At 55.3% G+C, this 25,862-nt stretch overlaps 1 protein-coding gene across 1 annotated transcript; it reads left to right on the top strand.

Moving 5' to 3' along the window:
* Positions 1 to 41: 41 nt before the first annotated feature.
* Positions 42 to 20,474, top strand: ZNF282 (zinc finger protein 282). The gene is made up of 8 exons (XM_087820953.1): positions 42 to 320; positions 2,765 to 3,184; positions 10,556 to 10,682; positions 11,477 to 11,596; positions 14,887 to 15,006; positions 16,132 to 16,245; positions 16,923 to 17,036; positions 19,693 to 20,474. Exons 1-8 carry the CDS (start codon positions 156 to 158, stop codon positions 20,472 to 20,474), a joined length of 1,962 nt encoding a protein of 653 aa, XP_087677079.1. The 5' UTR covers positions 42 to 155.
* Positions 20,475 to 25,862: the final 5,388 nt, after the last annotated feature.

The following is a 25,862-nucleotide window of genomic DNA, read 5'->3' on the forward strand; positions in this document are numbered from 1 at the left end:
CTGGCGCGCGCGGCGCAGGGCGGGAGCGCCGCCCAAGGGGACTGTTTGCTCCTACGGGCTGTAGATGGAGCTGTCCGGCCCCGGCGAGGGGGAAGGCGCCTGGAAAACGTTCTTCTTCTCCCTGGCCGGCCCGAGCGGGGAACAGCACTCCCAGGATGCAGTTTGTGTCAACACGGCCGCAGCCTCAGCAGCTGGGCATCCAGGGCCTGGGGCTGGACAGCGGGAGCTGGAGCTGGGCCCAGGCTCTGCCCCCGGAGGAGGTCTGCCACCAGGAGCCGGCGCTGCGCGGGGAAATGGCCGAGGGAATGCCGCCCATGCAGGTGGGTGCAGCCCAGCCCAACGCCATGGCCGCGCCGCCGGGCCGTGGGGGCGGGGCTGCGGGGCTGCGGGCACCGGGGGCCCTGGGCGCGCGGGCGCGGGCGCCGAGGCCCCGGGCGGGCTCGCGTGGCAGGCGGGCGCCGCGGGCCCGAGGCAGGCCCGGCCCCGATCCCCGATCCCCGATCCGCGATCCGCGATCCGCGATCCCCGGCGCCCTGGGCCCCCGGGTGCCCGCGCGCGCGCCCAGCCGCAGGCCCTCGAGGCCGCGTGCCAGCCGGGCCCGGGGCCGGTGCCCAGGGGAGGCTCCGAGGGGCCCGGCCGAGCCGCGACCGCGTCCCCACCCCGGCCCGGGCTCCCCTCCGCCGAGCCGGAGGGTCTGCCGGCTGCACCCCGGCCGCCTCCGCGGGTTTACATTGTAGCCACTCGGACGAGAAGCTGTTTTAAATGTATTACCACGTTTCACCGAATGTAACGGGTAATTGCACTTTTCCCCGCACCGGGTGTGACGGGGCCCCGGAGAGGTGACTTTGCCTTCCCTCCAGCGGTTGGCAAACTTGGCTGCACATTGTGATCACCCCGGCAACTCTGGAGACTCTCCCGCCCGAGCCTCCTCCCGAACCGGTGAAATCGGCCTCCCGGGGGTTGCGAGGAGGCGCCGGGCATTTCTGAAAGCTCCGCAGGGACCTCAGGGTGCAGATGCGTCTGGGAGCCAGGCCGTGGTCCTGCGAGAGGCCTGGAGGGGAGAGCGTGGAGCAGGCCCTGGGCTGGACCCCCAGAGCCCCTCTGCGCCTGGCCTGGTCCTCAGCGGGTTCTGGCGGGTCAGCCAGGAGCCCTGGGCGATCCTCCTTCAGCTTTAGGTCTCTAAGCCTCAGAAGTTAGCTGGGCCCCGGTGACTTCCTAAACTTCCACCGTCAGCCCTTGTCACCTTCTGTGGGCCAGACAGGCGTGAAGCCCCCGTGAGCCCCGTGCAGAGGTTTGATGGAAATTCTGCCACCTCTGAGCTGGTCTGGGGCCCAGAGCCCTGGCCCTCTCTCAGCCCCCTGTCTGAGATCCCCTGGGGGCTGTAGGATGTGCCTCCGTGGCTGTCACAGCTGCTCCCAGTTAGAGAGGGCAGTTGGCATGCCTGTCCCAGGCCTGCCCGGGTCACCTCTAAGCAACAGGTCTCCGCTTTGCCCAGCGTGGGGGCCTCTTCAGCAGCAGCAGGGAGAACAGAAAGTGACACCTCTTCCTGTCCCTGGTGGCAAGGAAAGGCCGTCATTAGACCTGCCGTTGTCCAGTAAGCCCCGGGCGCTGGTACGTAGGGGGGCCAGTTCCCAGGTCACCAGTGAATGGTCACCACCCTCACTTGGTCGTAGGACTCAGCTCCCAACCTGCACCAAGGGGGCCTCGCCTACCAGGTTGAGGGCCTAGAGCTGGGGGGTGGGGGAGACCCTGGGTCATGGGGTACCACCCCTCTCCAGGAGGCAGGGAGGGGGCTAAGAGGTCTTCTCTTCCTCTTAGGAATGTCCCTTCCTCCCCTCCTCAGTGAATGACGTTTTTGGCAAACCTATTTTCATGTTGGAAGGGATATGAATCCATCGTTATATATGGAGAAGAGGCTGCTCTTCTGCTCTCTCGCTTGGGCTCCCCGGTGTCCCCCAGGGTGCAGCCCTGCTGGAAAGGTGTCCGCAGCACTGACCCAAACTGTGTCTTGCTACCTGCAGCAGCTCCAGGTGGCAGTGAAGTAGGGTACTTTAGAATAACCAGCTGCCTCTCTCTTTTTATTTTTATTTCTTTTTATTTGTAATCCTCACCTGAGGATAGAGGATATTTTTTTCCATTGCTTTGCAGAGAGAGTGGAAGGGAGAGAGAGAGAGGGAGGGAGAGAGGAACATCGATGTGAGAGAGACACATCAATTGGTTGCACGCTCCCTGAATGTGGGGATCGAGCCTGCAAGCAAAGTATGTGCCCTTGGCCAGAATCGAACCCAGGACCCTTCAGTCCACTGGCTGATGCTGTAACCACTGAGTAAAATCGGCTGGGGCCAGCCACCTCTCTTTAAAGCAGAGGGCATCGTTAGTGGCCTGACCTGCTTACAGTTTGCTGAGAAATGAGGGTCAGATGACTTCCATGAAAATTCTCACCTTGAAACAGAAAACACAAGGCCACCCTTAAGAGTTCATCATGAAGTCTAGCCGGGGAGGAAAGTAGCTGTTCTCTATGACTCAAAGACAGTCATACGTGACATTTTAGGCCAAGAGTCAAGGTGGGTGAACTAGTGACCAGCTGGGCCCGGGTGGGAAATGGGAAGGTCGGGTGGGTGGCTGCCAGCCATTGCTGGGGACGTTCGTGAACACGAGCCCGAGAGGCGGGGGCTTGTCGGAAGAGAGAGAATCTGTGGCCTTGGATTAGTTGGGCTCACACAGCGTCTCATCCCGGGTTGTCCCTTTCTCCCTCTGCACCCAGGCTCAAGAATGGGACATGGATGCCCGGCGCCCAATGCCGTTTCAGTTCCCGCCCTTCCCAGACAGGGCGCCCGTCTTCCCTGACCGCGTGATGAGGGAGCCCCAGCTGCCCACGGCCGAGATCTCGCTCTGGACCGTGGTGGCCGCCATTCAGGCCGTGGAGAGGAAGGTGGACGCCCAGGCCAGCCAGCTGCTGAATCTGGAGGGACGGACAGGGACGGCCGAGAAGAAGCTGGCCGACTGCGAGAAGACGGCCGTGGAGTTCGGGAACCACATGGAGAGCAAGTGGGCCGTGCTGGGGACGCTGCTGCAGGAATACGGGCTGCTGCAGAGACGGCTGGAGAACATGGAGAACCTGCTGCGCAACAGGAACTTCTGGGTCCTGCGGCTGCCCCCGGGCAGCAAGGGGGAGGTGCCCAAGGTATGCGATGGTCCCCAGGGGCAGGGATGGCGGTGGGGACCAGCATAGGTGGACAGGTTCTTGATTTTTTTAAAAAAAACCTTTTAACTGATCTTTAGAAAGAAAGAGAGAGAGAAACATCAATTTGTTGTTCCACTTGTTTATCCGCTCATTGGTTGATTTAAAAATATATATATATATATATATATATATATATATATGTATATATATATATATATATAATTAATTGCAGAGAGAGTAAGGGAAGAGGGAGAGATAGAAACATTGTTGATGAGAGAGTCACTGATCGGCTGCCTCCTGCACACCCCCCACTGGGGATCGAGCCCACAACCCGGGCCTGTGCCCTGACCGGGAATCGAACCGCGATCTCCTGGATCCTAGGTGGATGCTCAGCCGCGGAGCCACGCCGACCGGGCCTTTGGTTGATTCTTGTATGTGTCCTGATGGAACCAGCAACCTTGGCATATCAGGACAGGGCTCTAACCAACTGAGCTACCCGGCCAGGGCCGCAGAGCCTTGATTTTATTTTGTCAGTCTTTTTCACAAACTCCTCTGGCCCCCCGGTGTCTGATTGAAAGCGTCTTCTTAAACCTGCCTCCTCTAAACAGCCTGGTCTGGAACGTTCTGCCTCTAGCTGGTGCCCACGGAGTCTGCATGTCTCTGCCCTTGAGACTTACCCTCCCTGGGATGTCTGGGTGTCTGCGAATTCCTGAAGCTCTCACGCCTGAGTTTTCCACTTGGCACCGACTAGCTGCCATTTGTCATTGGTTTATCTTCGTGTGTGCTTGTCCGAACGTGGCTGGCGACAGACCCAAACCACGGGATCCCTTGAAAGTCATGGTCACTACCCTCCGGTGTCCCCGCTCGCCGTTCAGAATTCAGGCTCAGGTTCCTATTCCGTTCGCGGCCCGTGACCCCGCTCTCTAGTCCACTGAGAAGACGGAGCCACTCACAGGCAGCCGCGGGATTCATCTGTCCGTCTGTCTGTCTGCTGCACTCTGCCTGTCCTGTTCCCTTGGGCTCACTGTCCCCTGTCACTTACTCCAGGAAGTCACCCCAGTGTGTCCCCCTTCTCCTCTGCGTCATCAGCTCTACCCTGTCTATGTGACCCGCAGGCCACGTGACCCAAAACCACCCCCAGCCCCTGCCTCGCCTTCCAGGTAGTGCCTCGGTTCTCCGCTCCTCTGTGGAGCAGACTCTCTTCAGCGACTCGTCTGTGTGTCTCCAATTCTCGCTTCCCCATTTTCTCTCCCTCCCTTTTTAACTTTTTTCCTTTAATATGTTTTTATTGATTTTTAGAGAGAGAGGAAGGGAGAGAGAGAAACATCAGCTGCCTCCTGGACGCCCCCTAGTGGAGAGTCAAGCCCACAACCCAGGCGTGTGCCCCGACCGGGAATCGAACCGCGACCTCTTGGTTCCTCGGTCGATGCTCAGCCGCTGAGCCACCCCGGCCGGGCTCACCTAGCTCTAAAAGGTAAAGACACTTGATAAAAAGTAATAACCTCCGTGTTGTTGTTATTATTGGCGAAAGCCTCAACCTCCTCGGATATCCGGTTGGTGCTCACCTCTCTAGTTCTTCCAAAAATGTAATTGTTTTTTTCCATTTTTTTTTCCATATCTATCCATTGCGGTTGCTTTGTCTCCTAAGTCTTTTTCGAATCTGCAGGTTCCTCCTCCATCTCTTTTCATCCCCCCCCGCAGTTCATCTGTGGAGGAAACTGGGCTGTCGACTCCCAGACGCCGTCTTTTCCTCCCTCTCTCCCTGGATCTTGCCCACACTTCCTCGAATGTCAGTAAATATCTTCGCTTTGGCAGGACCCAGCCGAGCTGGTCCCCCGCCTGACACCTGTTCTGCCCAAAGTCGTCTTCATCTCCGGCGACGACAACGCCACCCTTCCACTTGCTCGAGGCAGGAGCCTTGGGGTCACACTCCTCCCCCGTCCTCACACCTACTTCCAACACTGAGTAAATGCCGTCTGATCTTTCTTCAGAATAACACCCCAGAGCCTGACCAGTCCTGCCACCTCCACCGCCCCCGCCACCGTCACCTCTCACCTGATGATTGCCGTGGCCTCCTGCTTGCCCCCCGCCCCGTACGGTTTATTCTCAGCAGAGCCCCAGAGGGAGCCTTTAAAAATATCAGCCGGTCGTAGCACCCCTCCGCTTAAAACCCCACATGGCCTCCCCTCTGACTCCGCGTTAAGCCCCCGTTTTGCCAGTGGCCGTCCCTCTGACCACCTTTCATCTCCACTTTGCCCCTCGGCCCGCTCCTTCCTGGCACAGTGGCCTCTTGTCATTCAGCGATCACACCGCCCACCCCCCTCAGGGGCTTCCCTCCACTTAAAAGTTCCTTCCCGCCCGGCCGGGCGTGGCTCAGTGGTTGAGCGTCAACCTAGGATCCAGGCGGTCGGGGTTCGATTCCCGGTCAGGGCACATGCCCGGGTTGCGGGCTCGATCAATGACTCTCTCATCATTGATGTTTCTGTCTCTCTCTCCCCCTTCCTTCCTCTCTCTGAAATCAATAAAGATATATTTAAAAAAAAAAAAAAAAGTTCCTCCCTCCCCGGCCCCCCCCCCCAAGGTCTGCTCAGCCGCCCCTTGATCGGTGTGCCCTCCCGTGGCCCTGAGAGCCGCATCTCCCCAAGCCTGGCGCACTCTTCCTCTGTCTCCGCTCTCGTGTCCTCCAAGTCCTTATGTCATCGGGCACCTTAAGTATTGGCGTCCGGTTTTGTCTTCTTGGTTGCCCTTCTCTGATCACGATGTCAGTTCTGCTTGGCTCACCGCTGTCTCTGTGCCTGTAACAGCGCCTGGATTCTGGTTGGTGTGAAAAAACACTTGCTGAGCCACTCCGGCTGGAGCTCACCCTTCCCTCTGAGGGGCCAGGCCTTCTGTGTCTGTATCCGCAGGGGCAACGCTCAGTGACTCCGCCAGAGTCGCTGTCAGACAGGCGTTGATTGAGCCCTCCCGGAACCAAGTTGGAACAATGGCCTGCTACCTCCCTAAAACAGTCCCTTGTGAGCCACCGCGGCCCCCAAGACTGGTTTTCAGCATGGCTCTTACGGCCTACCCGGCACAGTCAGCATCTGCACACACGGCCCTTTCTCTTGTCTGGGCCACGCGTCTGACCTGGTGCTCTGTCCTTACGTGGCCCTGTGGTGTGTTCTATGTGCTGGATCAGGCGTTAGGGCCCCCGAGTTGGAATGATGCAATGGTTATGGTGTCCAGAGTCAGAGGACTAGGGTTTGGATCTCAGCTTCACACTTACTGGTTTCCCCACCACTGGTCGAGTATGTATTTTACTGTTGCTAAGTCTCCTCAACCCCTCCTTTGAATGAAGCGAAGTGTACGTAAATAATAGTGCAGGAAATTCCCAGCTGGTGCCTCTGAGCACCAGTGTTCTCATCTGGATAGTGAAGGTGATAATATACTTAGTGATAATATGCATGGAGTGGTGAGGATTCGATGATTTTGTTGATGGGAAAACACTATGTATTAGTTGCCTATTGCTGTGTAACAAGTTACCCAAATTTAGCAGCCTAAAAAAATAATTATGTATCATCTTACACTTTTTGTGGGTTAGGAATCCAGGAGCAGCTTAGCTTAGTGGTTGTGGTGCAGAGTCTCACGAAGGTATCTACTGGGGCTCCAGTCACCTGAAGGCCCGACCGAGGTGGGAGCGCCTGCCTCCAGTGTCTCTCTCTTGCTTGGCTGTTGGCAGAAAGCCCGAGTTCCTCCCCATGTGGGCCGCCCCACAGGGCTGCTTGGGCGTCCTTCCAACATGGCAGCTGGCTTCCCCCAGAACGAGTGAATCAAGAGAGAGACCAGGACGGAAGCTGCAATATGTCTTATGACCTAGGCTCAGAAGTAATACGCCATCACTTCTTCATGTATCTCTTAGGAGCAAGTCACTAAGTCCTGCCCACGCTCAAGGGGGAGAGAAGTGGACTCTGCTTTTTGAAGAGACTGTCAAAGAATTTCTTGACATATTTATTTAAAATACGTTTTTATTGATTTCAGAGAGAGGAAAGGAGAGGGAGAGAGAGAGAAACATCAATGATGAGAGAGAGTCATTGACCGGCTGCCTCCTGCACGCCCCCTACTGAGGGCCGAGCCCGAAACGCAGGCATGTGCCCTGACCGAGAATCGAACCATGACCTCCTGGTTCATAGGTTGCCACTGAGCCACACCAGCTGGGCTGTGGACATATTTTAAAACCCCACAACCATAAAGCACCATGAGAATATAAGTTCATGTTGCTGGCAATTGTCATAATTCATCGTGGACTCTTGGCCGTGCTGGATGCATCGTCTTTGTCAGATTCAGGGAGGGCTGTGGGCTCTGAGATCCAGTGTGCCCCTTGGATTCTGCTGTGTCTGGTCACTGGTTTACAGATCATTTGTGCGTTGCTTTTTCTATCCAACTAGACCGTAGGCTCGGGCCGTGGCTCTAGACTTCTGTTACATCCTGACGTGGTGAAGTTTTCAAAAGTGACGTCTGTTTCCAGCTGCGAGGGTGTGATTCCGGAACGCTGACCGTCCACAGGAGTGGTGAAGGGAGGCCGAGGAGTTGGGATGTCGGGAAAGATAATGAACTTGGTTTTGGGTGCGTTTCGTTCGAGGTGCTTAAAAGATGATTAAGGGGAGGGCCACTCAGAGGGCTGTGAGAATGCAAACTGGGAAGGGAGTGAGGAAAGCTGAAGAGTGCCGTCTGCAAAGAGGTAACCGTTGAGGTTGTGAAAACAGTGAAATTGCCAAGGGAAGGAAGAAACAGGGGAGGGGGAGGGCGGGACCGTGGGTCTCGGGGAAGGAAGCCGTGAAGAAGCCCTGAGCCACACGGGCAGGAGGCCGCGGCATTGCGGAAACCAAGCAGGAGAAAAGTCCCACCACTGTGATGAGACCTTCCAGAGGGTGAGGGTTAACGGCAGGAGGCCACCAGTGACCTTCCAGGGTAGGGCCCCGGAGAGTGGGGCTCTTACACTCACATTAAGGGGCCAAAGGATGTGCGGGCCGTGAAGAAGAAAGCACAGAGCACGTGTCTCAGGACATTTCGAGTGAAGGGAGATGGGGGAACGTCGAGTTGGCCGAGGTAGCAGAGTTGAGTGGGATTCCTCTCGGGTTGGGTGACCCTGGAGGGAAAGCCGGTGGAGAAAGGAGAAACCGAGTGACCTTTTGGGTTGAGTTTCCCAGGCAGGAGGCGGAGGAGAAATGAAGGGCACATAGTGAGGAGTTTGGCTTGGCAAGGAGAAGGGCAGGGAAGGGAGCTCGCCCTGCCAACAGCTCCCCGCGATCAAGGGTAGACAGGGAAGGCGGGGGAGGAGTTGGAAAGAAGCCTCCCCGGGAGCGCAGCGAGGAGGGGTCACCCAGATCAGCGAGCGGCTTCCAGAGCAGCCGGAGACAAGTGATACGAACATGTGGTGGGCGTCCCCTGCAGAATTTTGTGACTTTCATGTAGCAGCAGGGAAGTAAAATAAGGAACATGGTCTGCATCGGTTATTCCAGGTTGGGGACTCGCCCGTCTGTGCAGCCTGTTTCTAAAGATGGCTGGTGAGCTATTTGCAACATACAAGTGTGTGCATTGTACCTGTGCAGGATGCCCTTGGAGTTATGAGCACCTGGTGCAAGGGATGAACGTTTCTAATTTATGGAAGGGCGTCGCCCACCCACCAAACTGTGCACGAGTGGGCCCGGCACCCAGAGGGCTGTCTCTTTCTCATTTGCACACAGGTGCTCCGTGGGCCAGCCGTGGCTCTGTGTGTGCAGGTAGGAGACTGGTGGACTAGGCTTAGAGCCTGGGGGAGAATTGAGGGGTTGGGTTTCAGAGTGAGGGGGAAAGGCTGGTCCAGCAGGGATGGGAAAGTGGCAGTAGGTAAGGCTCTGAGGTCAGAGACGGGAAGTTTGGTTATTAAAGTCATGGCAGTGAGCCCGGCTGGTGTGGCTCAGTGGTTGAGCATCCACCCATGAACCAGGAGATCATAGTTTGATTCCTGGTCAGGGCATGGGCCCAGATGGTGGGCTCGATCCCCAGTAAGGGGTGTGTAGGAGGCAGCTGGTCAATGACTCTCTCTCATCACTGATGTTTCTGTCTCTCTCTTCCTCTCTCTCAAATCAATAAAGACATTTAAAAATAAATAAATAAAAACAAAGTCATGGAAGTGAAACCATCTTGAACGATTTGGTCCCAGGTGAGGCCATGCTGGTGAGTGACAGACAAGGGTCCTTGTCACACTGAAACAACAGCATAAATAACAGATCGAGTGACGAGGGACTGACCGTGGACAGTGGGTGGCTCGGGCTACATTGGAATTCCTGGTATTGGCAGCCACAATCCAGCACATTCAATAGATGTCTTTGACTTCAAACTTAGTGCTTCTGGATGCTTGGGACCCAACTGAGAAAAAAGCAGGTGGAGGTCCCGGAGCTTCCGCGCATGCCTTTAGATTTTACATGGGTAATGACAAAAATGTCCCTGTACCGTGTGCTTAGAGGTGACCTGACCAGAAATACAGGTTTTATAACAGGGTTTTACTGTACTTGGCTCACCGATACCCACTTAAAACCGACCACACCTCTGTCACCCTGAGCTCCAAAAGTAGCGCAGTGACTCCAGCTCTACCTTCAGGGTACCCGGTTACCTAAAAGTGAAATTACAAAGGATATGGTAAATGCTTCAAAAAGGAAGACGGCAGCCGGGCTGGTGTGGCTCAGTGGTTAGAGCGTCGACCCATGAACCAAGAGGTTGCCGGTTCAGTCCCAGTCAGGGCACATCCCTGGGTTGCAGGCTCCATCCCCAGTAGGGGGCGTGCAGGAGGCAGCCCACCGATGATGTTTCTCATCGGTGTATCTATCTGGCTATCCATCCCCCTTCCTCTCTCTCTAAAATCAATTCCAAAAAACACACCAAGATACATTCTAATAAATAAATAAAATAGAAAAGAGGGCAGTGTTGACCATCACCATTCCAGAAGCACCAGGAGGTCAGGAGTAGAGTGGACTGACCACACTGAAGGGGGCCGGGCTGGGCTAGGAGGACCTGGAGCTCTGGAGAGCAAAGGCCAGGGCTCCCAGGGTCCGAGAAGGGGAGGTGGGGGGAGGCTCGAGACTAAAACTCTTGTTGGTGGCCGGCCGGGCGTGGCTCAGCGGTTGAGTGTAGACCTAAGATCCAGGAGATCGAGGTTCGATTCCCGGTCAGGGCACATGCCCGGGTTGCGGGCTCCGTCCTCAGTCGGGGGCCTGCAGGAGGCAGCCGATCAATAACTCTCTCATCATTGTTTCTCTCTCTCTCTCTCCCTCTCCTTTCCTCTCTCTGAAATCAATAAAGATATATTCAAAAAAAGAAAAAATTTAAAAAATAAAAAAACTCTTGTTGGCCCAGGTTCCGGTGACTTTTGTGGACATTGCCGTTTACTTCTCCGAGGACGAGTGGAAGAACTTGGACGAGTGGCAGAAGGAGCTGTACAACAACCTCGTGAAGGAAAACTACAAAACCCTCGTGTCCCTGGGTGAGCGCACTTCGGGCCTGGCCAGCTTCCCTGCAGAAGGGTGTGGCATGCAGGGGGCGTGGCGTGCAGGGGGCGTGGCGTGCAGGGGGCGTGGCTGCAAAGGGGCGTGGCGTGCAGGGGGCAATGCGTGTAGAGGAGGCTGGTGTGCAGGGGCGTGGCACCCAGGGGCGTGGGCACCCAGGGGCGTGGCCTGCATGGGGCGTGGTGTGGGTGTGGCGTGATGGGGCGTGGCACGCAGGGGTGTGGCACCAAGGGGCGTGGCGTGGTGGGCGTGGCTTGTAGGGGTGTGGCACCCAAGGGGCGTGGCATGTTTTCCTCCCGCTTCCCACCACCTGGGCGGGTGTTTCCTGTTTGTGGAAACTCTAGACACAGTTTGCTTATCATGCGAGGGAAGTAGCATGGTTCCTAACAGGATGCAAATGAAAAACCCAGAAACAGGGCCTATGGCAGAACCCAGCGCCGCCGCTATTTGGGACGAGATGGGCGTGCTGGGGTGGCATGGCCGTAGACCCACCGCTGTTTTGGATACGCTCAGACAGCATCATTTTCCCCTCCCCGCGCCAGCAGCCTCGATAAGCCACAGGTGGCCCGCTGTTGGCTTCCCAGACCAGCCATCCCCACATCATAAGTCCGGGAATCTATGGGCTCGTTTTCAGGCTCCTCTTAAGAGACTGATGACCTGAGGTGCTCCTTCAGCAGGTGGGAGGAGGTTGGGGATGGGGAGAGTTCTGCCATCGCCCTGGGTCGGGGCTCCTTGGTCAGCTTCACTCAGTCCTTGCTTCCGACCATTCCAGACGCGGAGGGTCCCGGGCCCAAGCCAGAGGCCCCGTCCCAGGCGGAGCCCAGGGAAGAGCCTTGTGTGTGGGAGCAGCGTGACCCAGAAGAGAGAGAAATCCTGATGGATCCAGACACAGGTGATCGCAGCTGAAAGGACCCTGAGGTCCAGGGCAGGGCCTCCCCTGCCTCAGTTCAACAGGGGCTTCTCTAGAGTTGCTTGTGGGGCCATTTCTGCCACCACTGAAATTTGGCGGCCACTTACATGAAGAGATTTCAGGGCCTGAAAGCCCACCAGGGCGCTGGGTCAGAGCTGTGCAGCTCTGCACACCCAGGTAAGCAGGGAGAGAGAAGGGGCCTGGGCAGGCTTGCAGCATCCCAGCCTGATGGCGACCTGTGGTGAGAGGCCCAAGACCCGGGAGCAGCCCCAGGGTAGGGCAGAAAGGGAGCCTGCATGGACATGCAGTTTTGCTGGGGCCTGTTGCTTCTTGCTCCGTGTCGTCTCCCATTCTTACACAGACCCCCACATCAAAGGCAGACTTAGCTCAAGGCTTTCTCCTCAGGAAGCCCAGCTCCTGCAGCATCACACCCGGTCACCTTTCACTGGGATGGAAAGTGCTGGGCTTCCCATGCCAGCTCTGCACTTGGGGTCTCTTCTTGGGGCCTCAGCTCTCCTGAGCGATGTTGGACCAGATGAAATCTGGTCCTCAAACTGCATTCTCTGCCTTAGCGTAGAACTGTCACCTGTCCCTGCCTGTGCTTGGTATTTTCGCCATGAGCATCTTTGCTGCAAGCATTTTTGCCACATACATTTATTTTATTTTATTATTATTTTTTTAAATATATCTTTATTGATTTCAGAGAGAGGAAGGGAGAGGGAGAGAGAGAGAGATAGAAACATCAATGATGAGAGTCATTGATCGGCTGCCTCCTGCACACCCCTGACTGGGGATGGAGCCCGCAACCCAGGCATGTGCCCTGACCGGGAATCGAACCCCGATCGCCTGGATCCTAGGTTGACACTCAACCGCTGAGCCACACCCGGCCGGGCCATACATTTTTAAAAAAAAATTGATTTCAGAGAGAGGAAGAGAAGGAGAGAAAGATAGAAACATCAATGATGAGAGTCATTGATCGGCTGCCTCCTGCACGCCCCCTACTGGGGATCGAGCCTGAAACCCGGGAATGTGCCCTGACTGGGAACTGAATGGTGACCTTCTGGTTCCTAGGTCAACTCTCAACCACTGAGCCAGGCCGGCTGGCTGCCACACATTTTGCCACACAATCGACAGTTTCACTAGTGAAAGATCAAGTAACTGGCACTTTGCATCTGGCAGACTTCACATATCTAAGCTGGTTGTCAGATTGGTTTAATTTCTGCATTGATGCGGTTCTCACATTTTTCGTGTTATTAAATCTTTTTATTTTTATTTATTGATTTGAGAAAGAGAGAGAGAGGAAAAAAACATCCATTTGTTATTTATGCATCATTGGTTGGCTCTTGTATGTGCCCTGACTGGAGATCAAACCCACATAACCTTTGGCGTATTGGGACGACTCTCCAACCAACTACCTGTTTTGCCTTCTCTTGGGTTAACTGACCCATTTTTATGATTCCATTATATCTCTTGTATTGAATTATTATTTACGTCTTCTTAAATTTTTTTGGTGTTTGCCGTAGAGTTTTTCCTTTCTTAAAAAATCATTTTTTATTTTTCAATTACAGTTGACATATTATATTAGTTTCAGGTGTACACCTCAGCAGTTAAACATTACGTAACCTACTAAGTGATCATCCTGATAAATCTCGTACCCGCCTGACACCAGACATAGTTATTAGGATATTTTATTTTTTTAAAAATATATCTTTATTGATTCCAGAGAAAGGAAGGGAGAGGGAGAGAGAGAGATAGAAACATCAATGATGAGAGAGTCATTGATCGAGCCTGCAACCGGGCATGGGGCCTGACCGGGAATCGAACCCTGATCACCTGGATCCTAGGTCGACGCTCAACCACTGAGCCACGCCCGGCCGGGCTAGAATATTTTTGACTGTATTTCCTATGCTGTACTCCACATCCCCATGACTACTTTGTAACTTCTGCGTGGTGCCTCTGAATCCCTTTGCCTTTTTCACACATCTTCCCAGCCCCCACTCCCATCTGCCAACAGTCAAAACATTCTCTGTATCTGTGAGTCTGTTTCTGTTCTGCTTGTTCATTTATTTTGGAGATTTGTTTGTTTGTTTTTGTAGATGTTCGTGTTTTATTACATTCTTCTTAACGTCCCTCTTTTATTTTTTGTTATTTTTATCTGTTATGGCTGAAATTGCCTTCTGGCCTGTTAGCTGTGCAGTGAAAATGCTTGTGGCAAAGACAGTTACGGAGAAAATACCTAGAACCTGCAGCCACCCGAGGTTGGCGGCTGAGGCGGCCTTTCACGTTGGGAGCACTGAGCTGTCCCCCGTCAGTGTGCCCCCAGGACAGGGACCTCTGTGCCCATTTTAGGGATGGGACAGGCAGGCAGAGCCGGAGAGGCCGAGTGGCTCATCTGCTGGGCTGGGGGCAGAGTTCAGACCAGGACCACGTCTCCTGGTGCCTCCTCTGATCTCTTTCCTGCTGCCTGAGCTGTCTCCTGCCGGGGCAGTCCTGTCGCACCGCAGAACAGCGTAAGAGGAAAACGCCCTCTTGTCACATCTTGGGGCCTACGCAGAGGATTCCTCACTGTCTTCTGTACATAAGGATGCCGTGCTCTGCATCCTAGTGGGGGGTTGGATTGCATCTCTTTGCCCAGGTGTTGTTGTTTTTAAGATTTTTAATTTTTATTTTAATATTTTTTATTGGTTTTAGGAGAGAGGAGTGGGGAGAGAGAGAAACATCAATGTGAGAGAGAAACATTGATCGGTTGCCTCCGATACACACCCAGACTGGGGATGGAGCCTGCAGCCTGGGCGTGTGCTCTGACCAGGAATCGAGCCCGAGACCTTTGGGTGCACAGGGCAACGCCCAACCAACTGAGCCACGCCGGCCAGGGCTGCCCAGGCTAACGTTTTTCTAATTATATATGTGTGTGCGAGTAGGTGCCTGCGTGTGTCTGTGTGACTGGGGTGAGAAACAAGGACAGATCACTCCTACGTGAAGGTCAGACTAGTCCTGACTGGCACCCGAGCCGGCGTGGGACTGTTCCTGGGCTCTCCCGGCCTGTCACTCCACACGTTGTTGCATGGCCTACCCCTTTGTGCTGAGTGTTGATTGCTTCTCTGCTCCCAGGACATGCTGCTCGTCGGGTCCCCTGTAGTCGCCTGCAGGAATGTGAGACCCCTTTGGCTCATCCCTGGCAAGGGCCGTCAGCTGCTCTCCTGACCCCAAGAGCACATCTGGGTGACAGTCATTCAGAAAAGACACCAAATGATGTGATTCTGTGTCCCCAGGAGCAGAGCCCCTGGTGCCTGCACCAGATGTGCCCTCTCAGGTGAAGCGGGAGGAAGCCCTGTGTGTCCGGAGTCAGCGGGGCCTGGAGGAAAGAGCCATCCCCACAGAGTCCATCACCGGTGAGTGAGCCGAGCAGCCGCCTTATCCGGGGAGGGAGGGAGAGGAAAGGTCCGGCAGGGCCTACGGGTCCCAGCATTGTCTGCCGTGTGTCCCAGATGGAGGCCTGAGCTGGAAATGGAAGAGCTGTGGGTCCAGGACGGACGTAGAGACAGGTTTCCCCATGGGGCACAAATGTGGCATGTGGCACGTAGCACTGGCACATCGGGGCTTAGTTTGTTCTGTTTTCTCTTTGTAATATCAGTTTTTAGCTATTCCTTTTGACAAGCAAAATTAGGGCAACACTTCACGAGGCCCTGTGGCTCGGAGAATGTATTGGTCCCTAAGGCCTGGTCAGCCACCTCACCACGTTCTTATGGATGTGAGGCTCGGACTAAGGGGGGTGAGGTTTGTGGAGCTCTGACTTGTGGGTAAGTAAAGAGCTACAGTAAGCTAACATATCTGGGGATGGCTAATTCTATGTGTCCACTTGACTGGGCTGCAGTGCCCAGATATTTGGCCAAATGGTTATTCTAGAGGTTGCTGTGAAGGTATTTTTTAAAGAGGAGGTTAACATTGAACTCAGTAGACTTCGAGTAAAGCAGATTACCCTCCATAATGTGTGTGGGTGGGCCCCACCCAATCAGTTGAAGGCCTTAAAGAAAATGCTGCCTCACCCCCCCTCCCCCAAGGAAGAGGGACTCCAGCCTGCTGGCCTACCCTGCAGATTCTGGACATGCTAGACTCCAACATCATGGAAGCCAGTGCCTTCAAATCAATCAATTAGTCTCCCCTCTACACACACACACGCACACACACCCTATTGGTTCTCTGAAGAACTCCAACACACATCTGCTCTAACAGCGTTCTCATACAGAGTCCAGCTGCAATGCCATCTAAGAGGGACTCTCCAGGCTACCCCACTTATTTGCAGCAAACGCTACATTATTTGAGGCCAAGCTGACTTAAAGCATAAGTCAGCTTGGCCTCAAATTAGCACAATTTCATGCTAATTATTAGCATAAGTTAATTATATCCGATTTGTAGGAAAAAGACATAACTGCATGAAGTGAGAGATTTACTCAAAGCAAGACTTACGGGCATTTTCTTGTCACCTGACACCTTTGCTGGTCTGTTCCCACGTGCAGACTCGCCAGCCTCCGCCCAGGACCTCCTGTCCCGGATCAAACAGGAGGAGCCCCCGTGTGTGTGGGATCAGCAGGACCTGGCAGAGAGAGATATTCCAACGGACCCCAATTCAGGTGAGCACAGCACTATGGACTATTGGGAGGACAGGCTACTGATTTTTTATTTTTAATATGTTTTATTGATTTTGGAGAGAGAGAGAAACATCGATGTTAGAGAGACACATTGATTGGTTGCCTCCCACCTGCGCCTGGACCAGGGTGGGGGGGGATTGAGCCTGCAACCAAGGTACATGCCCTTGGCTGGTATTTAACCCAGGATCCTTCAGTCCACGGTCCGACCCTCTGACCACTGAGCCACACCAGCCGGGGTTAGAGCAGTTCTTATAATGACCTTTGCTCACTGCTCCTGCCATCGCTGATTTTTAAGTCCTACCTCTCGCCCCGAGGTCCTGCGGGCCGTCGGAGATCAGCTGCCCTCCGGCTCGTCCTGGACATCCAGGCTGCCCTGGGGCTCACTGAGCATGGTTCGGACACCGGGGCTCCGATCCTGGCTCTGCGGCCTTAGCGGCCGCCCTCCTCCTGCCTGCCCACCCCCAAGGGTTAGGAGCACGAGCGATATCCCACTGGCGAAGGCGCGAGGAGGGGGCTGCCGGTCAACGAAACAGATACCAGAGCCTCCGCGTGCCCCACGAGCCGGAGCAGGGGCCTCTGCAGGGCACGGGCTTCGAACCTTCGGGGGGACGCTCGGCGGGAATGAACAGGAGCTAAGGCTGCCTTCTCTCCACGAACAGAGTCTCTGATCTCAGCGCATGACATTTTATCGTGGATCAAGCAGGAGGAGCAGCCGTACCCGTGGGGCCCTCGGGACTCAATGGAAGGAGAGCTCGGACTAGATTCTGGCCCCAGTGAGTGCTGCGTGCGGTGCCCCCGGGGCCCCTGGGTGTTTGTCCAGAGGGAATGGCTGCTCCCCCGGCCTACCCCCGTCTGTACCAGAGATCTGTCCCCTTTGCTCTGGGAGGGTGGCAGGTCCGTTCGTTTCCTAGGGCTGTCTTAACAAAGTCCCCCACCCTGGGTGGCTTCAAAGAACAGAGATGTGTTGTGAGGCCAGGAGTCTGAAATCAAGGGGTCGCCAGGACCGTGCCCTCCCTGAAGGCTATGGGGAATCCTTCCTTGCCTTTCCCCAGCTTCTGGTGTTTGTTGTCGATCTTTGGTGTTCCGGGACTTGGAGACGTGTCACCCCAATCCTACGTCTTCTTATAAGGACACCGTCCTATTGGATCAGGGCCCACTCTGCTCCAGTGTGACCTCATCATAACTAATTCCATTTGCAAGCACCCTATGTCCAAACAAGGTCACGTCCTCAAGTCCTGGGCCTTCAGATTTTGATATTTTTCGAGGGATACAGTTCAGCCCATAATAAGCAGGCAGGGAAGGGAGAGCGGGCTGGGACGGAGCCGAGCCAGGGCAGCCCAAGCAGTTGACGGACTCATGTTTTCTAAGCACTGGCCCGAGCCAGCCCTCAGCTGACACGCAGCGTCACCCGTGAAGATCCTGAAGCTTAAGTAGAGAGAGGGGATTTCCCCCCCCAAACCGGTTTCTGACCAAACGTTTCACCCAGCCGGGGTCCCCTGGGTGTTGTTTGAAGCTCCACTTCCTGGCCAGTAACCTTAGGCACACGCTCGTGGGTATTTAACACTCAGCAGCAGGTAGCCTTCCTTGCCAGACCCAGACCAGCACCCTCTTCTGGTTGATCAGAGGTTGCATCCCTGTTTCTCACACCCTCTAAGAGCTTAAGATCCATGTAAGAGCTGAGGACATAGTTCATTCCTGATCTGAAAGGCCGTTTCACACCCAGGCGAGCGCATCCCACTCCCTGTGAGACAAACGTAATTCAGTGCGGAGGCCCCTCCTGACACACGAGAGACTTTCTGAGGGCAGTCGCAACATTGGGGTTCCCCAGGCAGGCAGAACGGAGGAGGAGGGTGGGGGTGTCACCGTGAGTGACCAGCGCTGATCACAGAGCTGAGCTGGGTCAGGAAGGGGGAACAAAGGAGATGCAAGCAGACCGGTGCTCACACCACATTTGCAGACCGATCAGAGCAGCATTAGGACTGTTTGGGTTTCCAGGGAAACGGTCCCTGAGGTGGAGGGTGAAAGAGCGAGAGGAGCAGGTCGGGGTAGAGGGAGCCCCGAGGCCCTCGCCACGCCCACAGGGTTGCAGGCATTGTCCTGGTCACTCGGATTGAGGCGTGAGCATTACCTTGCCTCTGCCCTGGCCACTGTCCTGTGGAAATGATTCTTTGCTGGTCCGTTGTGACTTGGACAGAGAGGGACAGGCTGGGCCCAGTCTGCTTAGGGGTGACGACCTCAGGAGAACAGACCTCAGGCAGGCACTGAGGAGCGTGGGGGTTGGGTGGGAGTGTGGCAGATGTGGCCTGAGAAGTGGCCTCCAGGGAGCAGATGGGTCCTGGGCAGAGGAGAGGAAGGGATGCCCACAAGACGTGGGGGGCAGAGTGCAAACTTCACCTTCTTTATTCTTCCATGGGCTGCCCCTCCATGGGGGTGGGGTTCCTCCAGGGTGAAGGACTGACAACTGGGGGATCAGGGCGGTGATGGGGGGTAAGGGGATGAGAAGACTCCTAAATATAGTCAGCAAAGGAGAAGTTCCTCAGCCGGAGTCCTGGGCCTAAGGTCACCGATCTGGTGCTCAGAGCCTGGACTTGGTGCCTCACTGACCCCCCAAGGCGTTGGAGAACCATGAACTCAGCCTGGAGATGGGGGTGGGGGGTGTGTGCAACGAAACAGGCACCATTGCAGGAGCAGGAGCAGGCCTCCTGGGGAGTCAGGCTGGGCAGCCACTTCCACAGAACGGGTGGGCCACTTCCCCAGCCACATGTGGTGAGGGTCCAGGTGGGGTCAGGCCTCAGGCTGGGGCCCACACCAGCCCAGCTGGCCAGCTGCTCTACAAGCCAGGCGGCGGCTTGCCTAGTGCACAGGTGACCGCTACACGTGGGAGGGTGGGGATGGACCCAGCTCCCTGCAGCCCGTTCCCTTTGGCCCCTGGACAAGCTTTCCACCCTGGAGAAGTTCTGGCAGATGCCCTCCAGGGGAGAGGTTCTCCTTAGATAAATGGGGAGAAGCTTGGACATGGGAACTCAGCTGGGTTTGTCTTAGTATTTCCAGGAGAGTCCGCCTTGGAAGCTGACCCCCACGCAGGCCCCCCCAACCCTTCCCCCCAGCCCCTCAGGCCCCCCGCGTGCTGGATGCTTTTCCTGCGCCACCTGCCAGCTCCCTGCCCTCCAGCAGGTGGCGCGGGGCAGGTCCCCGGGTCGGGGAGCCCTAGAGCCACAGGGAAAGTTACCGCTCGCCTGGTTCAATCCCCGCATCTTTTAGAGACACTGAGGCCCAGGTCGCCTGTGACCCGCACGAAGCCACAGGGCAGGTGTGTTCAGGACCCGGGCCTCCCCCCGCACACACACACAGGGGCGCAGGGCCGGCGTGGGGTCCTGGGCAGGGCGCTGCGGGGATGTCATTTCTTTCTCTCTGTCGCTCCCTCCCTAGGTGACAACCTGCTGCTGGTGAAGAACCCGGCGGCGGGCCCGCCGGCCCAGCCCGCGCCCCCGAGCCTGCCCCCGCCCGCGCCCCCGGCGGCGGCCGACAACACGGGCGGCCCCCCGAGCCGGGCGGCAGGGGGCGCTGCGGCGCTGCTGGAGGAGGGCTTCCCCGCGCCGGGCGGCGAGCGGGGCGCGGCTGGCGGGGCGCAGGCGGGCGGCGGCGCGGGCGGGGGCCCCGGGGGCGGCGGGGGCGGGGGCTGCGGCAGCTGCTGCCCCGGGGGCGGGCTGCGGCGGGGCCTCCTGCACGGCGCGCGCAGCAAGCCCTACTCGTGCCCCGAGTGCGGCAAGAGCTTCGGGGTGCGCAAGAGCCTCATCATCCACCACCGCAGCCACACCAAGGAGCGGCCGTACGAGTGCGCCGAGTGCGAGAAGAGCTTCAACTGCCACTCGGGCCTCATCCGCCACCAGATGACGCACCGCGGCGAGCGCCCCTACAAGTGCTCCGAGTGCGAGAAGACCTACAGCCGCAAGGAGCACCTGCAGAACCACCAGCGGCTGCACACGGGCGAGCGCCCCTTCCAGTGCGCGCTGTGCGGCAAGAGCTTCATCCGCAAGCAGAACCTGCTCAAGCACCAGCGCATCCACACGGGCGAGCGGCCCTACACGTGCGGCGAGTGCGGCAAGAGCTTCCGCTACAAGGAGTCGCTCAAGGACCACCTGCGCGTGCACAGCGGGGGCCCGGGCCTGGGCGCCCCGCGGCCCCTGCAGGCGCCGCCCGAGCGAGACTAGGGCTGGGCCGGGGGAGGGGGAGGCCCGGGGCGGGGACGGGTGCGCAGGGCCTGGGGACGGCCCGAGGACCCTCGCTCCTGCCCGCGGCTCCCCTGCGCCTGCCTTCCCTCCCTCCACCCGCCGCGCGCTGGAAACCGGGAACAGGAATTGCACTCTAAACAGGGTCCCTGGGGTGGGTCAGGGGTCCCCCTAGACCGGCCCGGCCTCAGTGGACAGACAGCCCAGCTCATCTCATAGGGTGGACCAAGGGGCCGGCTGGGCGGCTTCCCGCAGGGAGGGTGCCCGAGGGGCCGTGACCGGGCCAGAGGCTTGGGGCGCGCTCCTCAGACGCCTCGAGCGCCCGCCTGGCCGCTGGGGTCGCGCACTGTGACCAGGGGAAGCGCAGGGAGCCTCGGAGGCCGGAGGTCGGGAGGTCGGGCCCTGAGGCTGAGACGCTGCGGAGCCGTGGCCGCGCTGAGGATGCGCCAAGGGGCACCACCTCTGCGACGACCGCACTGCCTCGCGCTGCAACAGCGCTTTGTACTTTTTTAAAACGTGTTTTCTATCCGTTATCTCTTTTCACCCTTGGCCTATCCCTCCGTGGTAGGTGGGGCAGGGTTTGCCTGGCTCGGTAAGCGAGGACGGGAGGTGTATGTAGGTCACATGGTTTAGCCCAAACCACAGAAGAGCGCGGCGGAGCTGGGACCAGGGCCCTTGCCCCCCGGCGCAGTGTCCCCCACCACACACGCTGCCTACCTCCGATGTCTGAGACAGACCTCTCCGGCCTGGCCTCTCCTGGTCTCTCTCCTCTCCCTTTCCCCTGACCCACCAAAAATAATCAGAAGCCACCCGGGGCAGCTCGTGGGGTTCCTGGGAATGGGAGCAGGTTGGCTACAGAAAGCCCCCAGGTTGTGCCCCGGAGAGGCTCTTCCTATGTGGGCACTTTTGGGCCCAGGTCCCTTAGCCTGTCCCTCCCACCTCCAGTCCCTCAATCTGGTGCAGCACATCTTGTCACTGCATGGCAGTGACCCGGCCCTCCAGAGGCAGCTGGTGCCCCGGGTCAGAGCTCACCCCGATCTATTCCAGTTTCCCCAGGAAAGGGGGTGAGAGCAAGGCTCTCGCTGCAGGGGCCACCATCCAGGAATTGAGTCTCTTCCCAGGAGGGCCAGGCGCGTGGGTGCTAGAGGCCGAGAGCCTCGGTCTCTCTCCTGCCCTGAGCCTCCCAACTGGTGCTATCTGTTAACTGACCATGATAATGGACATGGACACAGACCTCCTCTGCTCCAGACCCCGCAGGCGCCTCGGGAGGCGCCCAAAGGACTCCCTTGTGTTGGTGCAATGCTCCATGGTCCTGAGGGGCCACCGTCTCCATTTCTGCGTCTTGCATGGCCAGGCACTGGGGTGGGGTGGCAGGCCCCAAGACCCTTGTTTGTGTCGAGAATGACTTTTCCTGCTCCGCCCATCCACCCCACTCCTCTCCCAGCTGGGAGCACAGTGGGCAGCCAGCAACCGGCACCGCATCTGTGAGCGCTCTGCTTCCTCCCTCATCTGCGCCGCTTGGCTTTCCCCAGACCCCTTTTTGCCATGCAAAGGGAATTCTTGAAATTAAATAAAAGGTGTCCAGATTGCAGACTGCGTGTTCACAAGGCCCAGGGTTCTGCAGCGTGGCTTCGTACAGGAAAGCTCCATGGGACTGGAATCCAACCAACTGGGATTTCCCCCTTCATTCTTTTTGAAGGAGGCAGATCTTAAGGAAATGAGTTGAGAAATTAAACAGACGTGCTCGCTGGAGTTTTATTAGAGCAGAAGGGACCCTCTAATCCAGTGTTTTGTGGGGAGGGGGCAGTGTTCTGCTTTTCAAAGGCATATGCAGAAGATCAAACTTTTCATAATCTAAATCATTGAAAATAAGACGAACAGATTTTTTTTTTTTTTTTTTTTTTTTTTTTTTTTGGCTGTTAAAGAATATAAAGACTGGGGGAGAAATCACTATTGAGACATGGGTTTGAAACATTTGAGCATGTAGTTCAAGTGTATCTATTTTGCCCTGAAGGAGCTGATTCCCAAAGAGGTTTAGTGACTCAGCAAGTTAGAGGGCCGATACTTAGTATCTGGTTTCTGCATCCTAGTCCTGTGGGTCCCAGGGCACCAGGAGCCACCCCAGCCTCCAGCACTGGTGCCCCAGGAGGGTCCCGGAGTGAGCCCTGTCCCCAGCTGATCAAAGGTGATGACACTCAAGGTGGACCTCTCCCAGGTAGCAAGGATCCCGTTTGTACCCTGCAGTCCACTTTCTGAAGGGCCTGCTTTGGGGTGGATTTTTCTTTTCCTTCTGATAATGTGTTAATTAAAATTAACTTTTAATTTAAAAATAATGTATGCAGTAAAAATTCAAATGGTTAAAAAAAAGACACAATGAAGAGTGAAACTCTTTCCTAACTGATCCTCTGTTGAGAAGCATCCACTGCTAAGAGCTTTTTTTAAAAAACCCTCACCCAAGGATATGTTTTCATTGATTTTTTTTTTTTTTTTTTTTTTGAGAGAGAAACATTGATCGGTTGCCTCCGGTACCTTCCCCTACCAGGCATCGAACCCGCAACCTTCTGTGTACGTGACAATGCTCCAACGAACTGAGCCACCCGGCCAGGGCTACTGAGAGCTGCTTATATGTCCTTCCAGAACCGGAGAAGTCCCCAAAGGGAATGAGGTGACAGGCCCAGAGGAAAGGAGAAGTGCTAAGCTGACAAAGATCAGATGTCCGCTGCACACACACAGCGGGGGTGCGGCGTGAGCCAAGCATGTTCGTGCTAGGCCTGCTCCTCGGGCTTGTTTGTTTGTTTCTGTTTTTGAGAAAAGGTACACAAAGGACATGGTCCCTGCCATCCGGACACTAGAATAGTAAGGGGAACAGAATAAAAAGGGTCTCTACTAAGTGGAATAAAGCTGTGGCCTCTAAACTCCTTGAATAAAAAATATTTGGGCATTTATATGCTAATACATATGCTATAAATCACACTGACAATAGAAAATTTAAAGGTCAAGGTAAATATTTTAAAGCACTTTATATTTGTGATTCAAAATATCTGTCCCTAAAAATGAGGGTGTGGTTGAGATAATATCTAAGGTCACATTCTTCCTGTTTCTGTTTTTATTTATTGATTTCTAGAGAGAGAGAAGCATCGGTTTGTTGTTCTAATCATTTATGCATTCATTGGTTGATTCTTATATGTACCCTGACCGGGGATCAAACCCAAAACCTTGGTGAATCAAGAGGTCGCCCTAACTCACTGAGCCACCCAGCCAGGGCCTCTGCATTATTTCAATCATTCTACAGATGGCAGGATACAGGTACTAAAAGTATATTGGCTTCTTTGAAACCACCGCCGCCGATGGGAATAATTGTGACCCTCATGTAACAGTTAATTCAGCAGTTGCTCTCCAAGCCCGCTCGCTCGCTCTCTCCCTCCGAGAGTGTACTTTCGCTTTAATAAATCTTGCCACCGCCACTTGAACTCCTTAAAAAAAGAAAAAGTTTATTCAAAGGCATGTGTCAAGATCTGAGTGCCATTGGGAAAGGACAAATGGGTGGCTTCTCAGAGACAACAAGGAGTCATTTATCTTGGTGAATTCATTGCAGTTCAAGGCTAGGACCTCGCCAAAGCAAAGACAAACCAAAATGAGAGATTGCCTGTTACCGAGCGCCATACGCCAGGCCTCAGCTACGTACGCATTTTATTTAATGTCATTTCTTTTCATTCCATCAGCAGCCCTTGGATATGGTGTTCACATGCTCAGTGGGAGGACACTGAGGCAGAGTGAGCATGAACCACACCACTTAGTGCGTGAGGGAGCCCGGACGCAATAAAGCAATCATGAGCACGTCTGAGCTCTTAACTGACAGGTTGTACCATAAGCATTGGACTTGAACTAACTCATTTAGTCTGCACAACTCCCTGAAATGCATGCTGTTATTTCCCACTAATGATGAGGAATTGGAGGTGCCCCAGGTCCACATCTAGTAAATGGGGGTGGGTGCTGGTCTCACTCCTTGGTCCCACTATTTATTTGTTGTTTTTAATGCTCACCTGAGGATATTTTTTCAATTGATATTTTGGAGACTGGAAGGGAGGGGGAGATACACAGAGAGGGAAACATCTATGTGAGAGACACATCGATTGGTTGCCTCGGGCATGTTTCCTGACCGGGGCCATGGATCGAGCCTGCAACCTCGGTACGTGCCCTTGACTGGAATCAAACCCAGGATCCTTCAGTCCACGGGCCGACGCTCTAACCACTGAGCAAAACCGGCTAGGGCTTGCCCTCGCTTTCTAACTCACTGTGCTACCATCTCCAAAAGCCCATGACACTGCAGAACGGTGCCTGGTGCTTCCTCCTTTGCACACTGGAAATTTGATCTAAATATTCTTCCTGAGTTCCAGGCTCAGAGTCAGGGATGCTGAATCATGCTGACTCACAAGAGACTGACTGATGGATAAGCCAGACTGTCAGTTTAATAATTTCCAGGGGTGGGCTGGACAGTTGCATCAGCCTGACCTGCATGTTGTCTCCCAATAGCTACATGCGGCCTGCACCAGCATAAGGTTACCCGGGGAACACAGAAATGGAATAGAGAGTGTGAGTCCCTTTAACGACCTCTGTGTCCTATGTCCTGATATGTCTGTCTGCACAATCTTAAGACATTTTCTTTTCTTATTGATTTCAGAGAGAGGAAGGGAAAGGGGGAAACATCAATGATAAGAATCATTGATTGGCTGCCTCCTGCATGCCTCCTACTGGGGACTGAGCTGGAAACCTGGGCATGTGCCCTGACCTTCCGGTTCATAGGTCAATGCTCAACCACTGAACCACGCCAGAGATATTATTTTCTGTATCTGCAGAGAGAGTAAGTCAGACCCTGGACGTATCTCCATGGCTGACTAGTTTTCTCCACCTGGCCCCATCTTTAAATATACCAATGACTCGATCAATCTCCTGTCAATCTGGTTGCCCTGGATATCATGCCTTCTTTTGGAGGTGACTTTTCCTAGCCTTACTCGCTGATTCACCATTCAATCACCCAGAAATATTTATGAGCACTTCCGTGTGCAAGAAATGGAAGTTCTGTGGAGGGGGGGACATTTTAGTGAAAGAAACACATAATTAATTACCATATAAACATGAAAAAATGAGGTGACTTCAGATGGTGATAAATGCTATGAAAAAATTTTCGAGAAGGGCAACTAGACTGAGGATTGGGATGGAGGAAGATGTTGGGCTGCAGACAGGGTGCACAGGGAAGGCCTCTCTGAACAGGTGAAGTCTGACCTGAGCCTTGCATGCCAAGAAGGACCCAGTCCTGTGAACATATGAGTTTAGTTCTCAGGGAAGCGCTTCACATCTGTCATTGGAAAT

Source organism: Miniopterus natalensis, chromosome 10, assembly GCF_054644295.1.
Source record: "Miniopterus natalensis isolate mMinNat1 chromosome 10, mMinNat1.hap1, whole genome shotgun sequence".
Lineage (NCBI taxonomy): Eukaryota > Metazoa > Chordata > Mammalia > Chiroptera > Miniopteridae > Miniopterus > Miniopterus natalensis.

What these genes read in the sequence shown, in the direction of transcription:
- ZNF282 (XM_087820953.1), top strand. Translation starts at nt 156, where the DNA reads ATGCAGTTTGTGTCAACACGGCCGCAGCCTCAGCAGCTGGGCATCCAG. An exon ending in CCTGATGGATCCAGACACAG is followed by an intron (nt 11,597 to 14,886) that starts GTGATCGCAGCT and finishes CTGTGTCCCCAG; the next exon opens with GAGCAGAGCCCCTGGTGCCT. An exon ending in CGGACTAGATTCTGGCCCCA is followed by an intron (nt 17,037 to 19,692) that starts GTGAGTGCTGCG and finishes CTCCCTCCCTAG; the next exon opens with GTGACAACCTGCTGCTGGTG.